Source organism: Rhea pennata, chromosome 26 (genome assembly GCF_028389875.1).
Source record: "Rhea pennata isolate bPtePen1 chromosome 26, bPtePen1.pri, whole genome shotgun sequence".
In the NCBI taxonomy this organism is placed as follows: domain Eukaryota; kingdom Metazoa; phylum Chordata; class Aves; order Rheiformes; family Rheidae; genus Rhea; species Rhea pennata.
This window is the reverse complement of record NC_084688.1, coordinates 6447673-6456829: the sequence shown is the minus strand read 5'-3', so window position 1 is coordinate 6456829 and position 9157 is coordinate 6447673. Positions and strand designations below refer to the sequence as shown.

The 9157-nt window shown below is 56.1% G+C and overlaps 1 gene segment (V, D, J or C); it reads right to left on the bottom strand.

Annotated features, from left to right (window-relative positions):
• Positions 1 to 6971: 6971 nt before the first annotated feature.
• LOC134151116 (immunoglobulin lambda variable 3-19-like) lies at positions 6972 to 7860 on the bottom strand. The segment is given in 3 exon segments: positions 6972 to 7106; positions 7199 to 7491; positions 7809 to 7860. Coding segments are annotated over 3 exon segments (480 nt in total).
• Between the last annotated feature and the right edge of the window lie 1297 nt (positions 7861 to 9157).

Sequence of the window (9157 nt, the reverse complement as noted above, 5' to 3'; positions counted from 1 at the left end):
GCAGCAAGGCAGTTAGTGAGTGGTTTTGGGCAGGAGATTGGCCTTCTTGCCCCAGTGAAGTGACAATCCCATCACCTCCTGTTGAGATGCTCCTGGATTAGAGCTTTTCTGTGGCCCAGCTTCCCACTCTCCTGCTGCCCAGGGGACAGGCTGTCTTGCCTGGCCCTCCTGTGCTGGCACCAGAACACCTCTAGGGAGGTGAGGGCTCCCAGGAGGTGCTGCAGAAAGATGCATCCCTCTCTCCATTACTTGACATCTTGCCTGCCTCTCCGGTCTTCGGAAATGAGGAAAAAGGAAGCCCTGGCTGTGCTGACATGCAGGAAAAAATGGGTCGCCAGGGCATGCTGCACTACACCTGCCAGCCAGAACAGAGATTGGGACACCCTAATAACGTCCGTGGCATAAGAGCTTCCCAGCACCTGCATCAGCTTTGAAAAGTCCCGTATATCTGGGCTGCAAGGCAGTCATTTGGCACGACAGACAGCAGAGAGCTTCTGCAGTGACACGTCTCTGGAACACTAGGCCCAGGTGCATCAGAGGAGAGAGACAGAGAGAGATGGATTGGTAGGGAAAGAAAAGCTGGAGAAAGGGGATCTTAGCTCATCACGGTATGAGGTGTTCCTTTCTATCTCATCTTTTTCCTTTCCAGCAGTGACAGCCTCTTCAGAACACAGGTGCAAAACACCCACGTGATCTGGTATTTCCCAACACCTGTCCACTTTTCAAGAGAACATCCTTGCAGAGATCTGGTGATGGGGTCAGGGTTTAATCAGGTGGGAAAGAAAGGATTCTGCCAGGAGTAAAAGACTGTTCTCACCCAACGATTTCCCCAGGAGGGCAGCGAGGAAGAGGTATTGGAGGTACATGCTGAGGCTGACCCTGCTGTTTGTGTGTGAGAGAGTCAGAAAACCACCTCCCAGCCCCAACAGAGCTGAGCTGCCGGAAATGACTCTGCAAGGGGAGCAAAGAAGGAAAGAGGGAAGAGAAAGTGTTTGTTCTTGTCACTCCTGAAACACGCCATCTGCAGCTCGGCCTCTTCTGGCAGTGACATATGTTGCTCAGAAAGAACAAGGCCTATCCAGGCTCAGCAGCAGGAGGGTTGGCAAGCAGTGGCCCATTCCGTGGGACAGTGGATGGCCTGGCATGTTGGCCACATTGGTGAGACAAGCTGTGACGGAGAAGGCCCTCATCCCTAGGTTCTGGAACCCAGCGCCGGGGCTGCAAGGCTGGGTCACGCTGCGGGGGGCTTCTGCCCGGATGCCAGGGGATGGCAGGAGCTCCCAGCACTCAGGCCACTCTTGCACCAGCTCTGACTGGACAGTGGCTCGGCTCAGCGGGCTCCCTAGCACCCTCTTCCCCACAGGAGATGGCAGTGCAGTGGTGCAGTGTGCATGCAGTTCTGTGACTCCACCGCTCCAGGGCTGCGCAAGATGGGCGGGGCCAGGCCAGGAGGGCCACAGCATGGAGAGGGCTCTGTGTCCCTGGGGCAAGCGGGGCACAGCCACCTGCTGGCCCCAACACCAGCTCCGGCACCGTGACGACTGCACCAACGGCTCCGCCCCTCCCTGTCGAGCACCGTTTTCCTCTGACCACCCGTGGTTCTAGCCGGGCCCCGTCTGTCTCCTCTGCTCCCGCCTCCAGCACCCAGCGCGCCCGGCACAACACGCTGCCCCACTCCCAGTCGGGCAGCCACAGGCACCACCACTGTGCCAAGAGCAGAGAGGCACCTGGGCACGCACAGCCCCTGACACTTAGCCACGGCATTCGTGCACAGCGGTAGCACTGGTTTGTCTCACTGTGTCTCTCATGGCGCAGTAATACAGCGCGGCGTCCCACCAGCAGGGCTGGAGCAGCAGTCTGTTGTGATGAGCAGGGTTCCCGGTGGGTCCAGCGCTGCTTTTTCCCCTCTTCTGACACCCGTTGCTATCAACTGTGGTGGCTGGTGTAGATGCTGCCAATACCAGCATACTATTGCGATCATCTGCACGTTGGGGTGTGAGCATTGACATTGATACTGGTGCCCTCAGTGGCCTCTGCCAACAGCTCCTACTGCACCTGGGCTCTGCCCACAGCCACTGCCAAGAGAGGAGAAATTCACATCAACAACAGCTTTCTTGCCCAGGAAGAAGGGGAGAATGGAAGGATGAAGGGAGGATCGCAGCCAGGAAGGGCTGTAGTGAGGGTGGCATGGCTGAATCGGTTGGTGGAGACAGCACAGATGAAGGAGGGAGAGAGGCTTGGGTGGTGGGCTAGAGATCCAGCAAAAGGAGTTCTGCGTAGGAGCCTGAAGGCAAGCAGGAGGGTGACCCTAAGGCCTCTGGACCCAGCGTGGCTTCCTCTGAGTGCTGCCTTGGGCTACTAATCCCACTGCCACATTGCATCACACCGCAGGGCACCACTTGGACGCCTGCCAGCAGTGACTCTGCTGCAGCACCAGCACCTCCCCTCAGCTACTGCCACCAGTACCAGCACCGCCCTGGAGCTGCACTCTGTCCCAGCGCCGGCCTTACTCTTGGCCTTGCTTCTTGCCCCAGCCCAGTCCTGGGCCATGGCAGGCAGGTGAGAAGGGTGGGAACAGGGCACTCAGAGGTGCGGTGGCACACAGAGGTGGTGGCTCTGCCATGCACAGTGCTCCCAGGCCTGCAACAGGGGAGTGGCAAGGCCCAGGCATTGCAGTGAGGATGAGCCCTGATGCCTGCAGCAGAAAATGGAGCACCACGAGCTGTGCTGGTGTGGGCAGCCAGTGCTCCTGGAGTTCCTGTATCCTAGCTACAGTAATGGCTCATGCTCTGCTGCACAGGGACAGCGCACCCAAAAAGGACACTGACGCTTCCTTCCCCCCCCCCCTGCTTAAATGCTGCTGGCCGTTGCTGCTCATGGAGCTTCTGCCCTCAGGAGAATGTTTCCCTGAAATACCAGAAAGAGCAGCCCCAGAACAGCAGCCACAGCAGCAGTGAGCAGGAGCCTCCCCTCAACCACAGGACCTAAATGAAGACGTGCACGAGAGCCCCGCAGGAGCAAACCTCTTTGTAGCAGCGATAGGTATGCAGGAGAGTGGGTAGGGCCTGCCCCCTGACAAGGGCACCTTGGTTACAGGTATTCCCAGAGCCCAGATGAGTCGGGAACAAGAACAGACTAACAGAATCACAGAATGGGTTAGGCTGGAAGGAACCTCTAGAGATCATCTAGTCCAAAAACCCTGCTCAAGCAGAGTTACATAGAGCATGTTAGACAGGGTTGCACCCAGGCAGGTTTTGACTATCTCCAGAGAAATAGACTCCACAACTTCTCTGGGCAACCTCTTCCAGTGCTCTGTCACTCTCACAGTGAAGAAATTCTTCATCACGTTCCGGCGGAATTTCTTGTGGTTCAGTCTTCTCTTCTCCAGGCTAAACAGGCCCTGCTCTCACAGCCATTCCTTATAGGGCAGGTGCTCTAGCCCTTTGATCATCTTCGTAGCCCTACACTGAACTCTCTCCAGTAGTTCCATGTCTCTCTTGTACTGGGGAGCCCAGAACTGGACGCAGTACTCGAGATGAGGCCTCCAACTAGACTCCCGGCCACTGATGACAACCTTCTGACCTCTGCCTCTCAGCCAGTTCTCAGTCCACCTCACACTCCACTCATCTAACCCACAGTTCCTGAGCTTACCTTGGAGGATGTTATGGGAGACAGTGCTGAAAGCTTTGCTGAAGTCAAGGTACGCAACGTCCACTGTTCTCCCCTCATCTACCCAGCCAGTCATCCCATCATCGACGGCTATCAGGTTGGTTAAGCAGGATTTCCCCTTGTTGAATCCATGCTTCATTCAGTAGTGGGCCCACATTTTCCCCAGTTCTCCTCTTGCTGCTGATGTATTTGAAGAAACCCTTCCTGCTGTCCTTAACATTCCTTGCCAGACTTAATACCAAATGGGCATTAGCCTTCCTCGCCGCATCTCTATATGCTCTGACAGCATTCCTATAATTCTCCCAAGTAGCCTGTGCCCTCTTCAACATTCTGTGTATCTTCTTCTTCTGCCTGAGTTTGACTAGGAGCTCCTTGTTCATCCATGCCGGTCTCCTGCCCTCTTTGCTAGACTTCTTTCTCCTTTGGATGCACCGCTCTTGAGCATGGAGGAGGCAATATTTGAATACTAGCCAGCTCTCCTGGACCCCTTCCTTCTAGGCCCTTAACCCATGTGATTCCTCCAAGTAGGTCTGCTAAATCAAAAATCCCATGTAACATCACATAAATTTAAATTAAATTTTTATATTAAACATTGCACTCTCTGTATGTGTGGAATATCTAAAAGAATCTGGTCAGATAGTACTGGACTCTGACAAATACCAAGGGAACCTCAGTGAGGACCTCCCCTTCAGAGCAGGGCTGGAGTGCTCTGTGCAGGACAAGGCCCCAGACAAGCTGAGAGCACTCTTTGAGGACTCAGAGGGACTGCCTGCTCAGAGAGAGGAGGAAGAACAACAGGTCAGCAGATTTCTCCTGCAAGATGCATTAGGAGGAAGAGACATAAAACCCAGCAGTGCTGCTCACCTGTTTGTGGAGGAGTGGACTAGGGATCATTGGAGGGAGCTGGGAGGGAGGGTGAGAGAAGGACATGGCATAGCCTTACACATGGGAGATGGTAGGCATCCATCTCAGGACTGCAGGATGCGAAGCAGCTGAGGGAATATCCATCATCTCTGAGCACTGTGACCCCTCCAGCATTTCCAGCGACTGTTGTGGCACAAGGTGTCCCCACCTGCTAAAGCCTCTAGTAATGGCACACAGAAGGACTTGAGAAGCTGATTCAGGCTATTGATTTCACAGAGGCTGAGAATATGGCACTCCCCTTGCAAATAAATAAATAAATAAATAAATAAATAAAAATAAAAAGAAAGGCTAGGAAACCAGGAAACCTGGGCTCCCTGAAAACACAGCCAATATCAAACTTGCCTGTCTTCCACTCTCTCCCCACTCTCAACAACTCGTGGTTGTCTTCTCCTCCACTGGCCATGACACTCTCCCCTCCTACTCCCTGCCCCAAGCCAGGCAAGGGGAGGACCTGCTGGCCTCTCTCCTTCTGTGGAAGACATACACCTTGCAAAAACTCTACCATGCTCAAGGGACACACATTCTTGGCTGCCTCTGGTGCACCCTGCACTAGGGACCTAAGCTTGGAGCAACCACAACGATTTCCCCAGGAGGGCAGCGAGGAAGAGGTATCGGAGGTACATGCTGAGGCTGACCCTGCTGTTTATGTGTGAGAGTGTCGAAAAACCACCTCCCACCCCCAAGAGAGCTGAGCTGCCGGAAATGACTCTGCAAGGGGAACAAAGAACGAAAGGGGGAAGAGAAAGTGTTTGTTCTTGTCACTCCTGAAACACACCATCTGCAGCTCAGCCTCTTCTGGCAGTGACACATGTTGCTCCCCAGGCAACAGCCCACTGAATGTCTTCACTATGGGGGAAGACGTGGGGGCTCTGGGTTCCCCATGGTAAGAAGTGGCTGTTCCTGGCCTGATGTCCCAGTGCAGGCCTCATTTCACCAGCTAGAAACACATGCTCTCCTGCACACTACTGCTTGGTCCTTTGGGGATTTCAGGGGTTTTCCCCACTGGCAGTTCCTCACCTTCCCCAGGGGTGCCCAGTTCTCTGCAGATGGTGCTATTTCTTCTGAGAACGGATGTCAACATTATTTCTACCACTCTACCCTTTTCTTCCTCTCTTGCCTGAGAACCATACCTTTCCCTGAGATCCCCAGAGGTAGCTGGGACCCTACCCTTCTGGAAGGAGTGAGTTTGGGGAGGCAAGTGAGGGGAAGTACAGAGCTGCAGTGGGAGTGCCAGGTTGGATCCGGAAAGGTAAATATAGGCAAGCGAGAGAAGTTCGCAGTATGGACTTGTGTTTGTATGGACAGTGACTGAATGTCCTTGCTTAACGGATGAGCCTAACGGACAGTTTAGGCATGCTGTGGTCAGTCAAAAGGACATGGAGGATGTTGCTGGGGACCTCCATCTCTTTGTCCCTCCTAGAAATAAGAACCAGACAAACCATCCCCCAGCACAAGAGAAGTGTTTCTGACATCTCCTGTCATCTAGCACCCAGCCAGACACATGAGCCTATACCCAGCTCGGCAGGAAATGGTGAAGGGATGCTTGCACTTACCCATATCCACCTTGGCCCTGGATATAAGTAGCACCAGGTACAGACAGAGGTGCCTGGAACCAGGTGCCTAGCTCAGTATCCCCAGTGGGCTTCTCTGAATAGCACCTACTGTGGGAGCTTCTCACACAGAGATAGAAAGACACCCCCACACACTTTCAGGGAAGAGGAAAGAGATCCCATCAGAACCTTAAGTTTTAGAGAGAGTCTCTCTTCACTCATCTGCATACACAGCCTCCAACTGCTTATGCCACCCTGTGTCTTGGGACTTGACTGTCTGGGCAAGTACAAGGGCTACCCACAGGCAAGTAGCGACCTGTGGCCTGGAAAGACCAAGGCATAACTGGGCTGGGGGCAGGGGGCAGCAGGAGGGTCAGCAAGTGGTCTGGAAACCACTCCGCGGGACGGTGGATGGATGGTACATCCCCAACACTGGTGAGACCAGCGGTGACTAAGACCCATGTCCCTGGGTCCCAGAATCTGGCGTCAGAGCTGTGAAGGTGGTAGCACTGCAGGGGGCTTCTGCTGGGGCACCAGGGGCTGAAAGTGGCTCCCAGCACTCAGGTCACTCCCTCGTCAGCTCTGCCTGGGCGGTGGCTTGGCCTGGCTGGCTCTCCGGCACCCTTTTCTCCATGGGAGCCAGCAGCACAGTGCGCGGGTCTGCGGCACCACCACTCCCAGGCTGGACAAGACAGGTGGGGCCAGGCCAGGAGGGCTGCATTGTGGGGAGGACTCCGTGCCCCGGGGGCGAGTGGGACATGGCCTCCTCGTGGCCCACCATTGGCTCCATTACCGTGACCGCTGCACCAATGTCTTCACCACTCCCTGTCAAGCAGGATTTTCCTCTGACCGCCCATGGCTCAGGTTAGGCCCACCCGGTTCCTCTGCTCCCACCTCCAGCATCCAGAGCGTCCGATAAAACACGCTGCCCCACTCTTGGCCAGGCAGCCACAGGTGCCACCGCTGTGCGGAGAGCAGAGAGGCACCTGGGCACACACAACCCCCAACACTTCCCTGCAGCGTTTGCGCACAGCAGCAGCACCGGCTCGTCTCACTGTGTCTCTCACAGCGCAGTAATACAGTGCAGTGTCCCACCAGCGGGGCTGGGCAAGGCGCAGGGTGTTGGAGAGACGGTCTGCCGCAATGAGCAGGGTTCCTGGTGGGTCCAGCACCACTTTTTCGCCTCTGACACCCGTTGCTATCAGCTGCGGCGGCTGGTGTAGACGTTGCCGGTACCACTGAGTTGAGTCTGCAGCAATGCTAGGATGTGAGCAGGTGATGTTGATGCTGGTGCCCTCGGTGGCCTCTGCCAATGGCTCCTGCTGCACCTGGGCTCTGCCCACAGCCACTGCCAAGAGAGGAGAAATTCACATCGACAATGGCTTTCCTGCCCAGGAAGAAGGGGAGAATGGAAGGATGAAGGGAGGATCGCAGCCAGGAAGGGCTGTAGTGAGGGAGACATGGCTGAATCGGTTGGTGGAGACAGCACAGATGAAGGAGGGAGAGAGGCTTGGGCAGCTGGCTGGATGTCCAGCAAAAGGAGGTCTGCGTAAAAACCTGAGGGCTAGTGGTGACCGTGGCCATAAGGACCTCGGAACCCACATGCCTTCCCCTGGCCTCTGCCCCACATCCCTAACTCCCCCGCCTTGCCACTGCCCCACGTACCCAGGAGCACCATGGCCAGCGTCGCCAGCCCTGCGCCTTGGCACTGCCGCATCACACTGCACCACATGGCACTGCTCAGCCACCCGTGCATCGCGTCCGCCTGCCTGCACCGACTCTCTGCTGCAGCACCAGCGCCTCCACTCCAACGCTGCCACCGGTGCTGGCTCCGCCCTGGGGCTGCGCCCTACCCCAGTGCTGGCCTCGCTCTCAGCTTTTCTTCTTACCCTTGCCCAAACCTGGGCCACAGCGGGGAGGTGAGAAGGACAAGAGTGGGGCAGTCGGCAGCACGGCAGCACATGAAGGCAGCGGCTCTGCACCATGCATGGCGCTCCTGGGCCCGCGACAGGGGCCAGGCAGGAGGGGAGTGGCAGGGACTGGGCATCATGGCAGAAACAAGCCCTGGTGCTCAATGCACAAAGCAGAGCACCACAAGCCGCGGTGGCAGTGGCAGCCGGCGCTCCTGGAGCTCCTGCATCTCACCTGCAGTAACAGCTCATGCACTGCTGCACAGGGACAGCGTGCCCGAAAAAGACGCTAACTCCCCCCCGCCCCACCACCACCACCAAAATGCCTCTGGCTGTTGCTGCTTGTGGAGCTGCTGCTGGCATGAGAATGTTTCCCTGAAATTGCAGAAACAGCAGCCCCGGGAACAGCAGCCTTGGGAGCAGCAACCATGAGCAGCAGCGAGCAGGAGCCTACCCTCAGCCACAGGCCTGGAACACAAATACTCATGAGAGCCCTGTGGGAGCAAGCCTGCTGGCAGCGACCATGGGGGTGTAGGAGAGTGGGCAGGGTCTGCTCCCTGACATGGACACCTTGGTCACAAGTATTCCCATTACCTGGGGAGCAAGTTCCCTGCTGGGTTCCCAGAAGAAGTCAGTGGGAATGTTCCACTCACCTGAAAGAGGCCTCCTGCCCGCATCATGCTCTCTGCGGCTGGTGCTGGGAGGATTGGAGCAGATGGAAACTTTGATGATATCCCAACAGACTTGGCAGAGGTTCACACTGTAAAGCTCAGAGCATGTGGCTGCACCACCTCCAAATGAAAGGTTTCACCAAGAAAATGCCAAAATATTTGGTTAGGGCATTTTTTAAAGAGAATTCTTTCCAGTGCTAACTGAGTGGGTGTTTTCCCTGTGGGTAGATGCCTGCTGCTGCTGGAGTTGCCTCTCCCAGTGGCTACTGGCTCTGGCTAAGGGCCTGCTGTGGCTGAGGACTCTCCCATCCCTGAGGATGCAACTAAGTCCCAGACCAGTGCCACTCTTACTCCCCCAGGAGCTGCGGACACCTCAAGAACACAAGCCAGCCCCTAAGGGGTGCCTGCAGGCAGCACAGAAAGATTTGGTCTG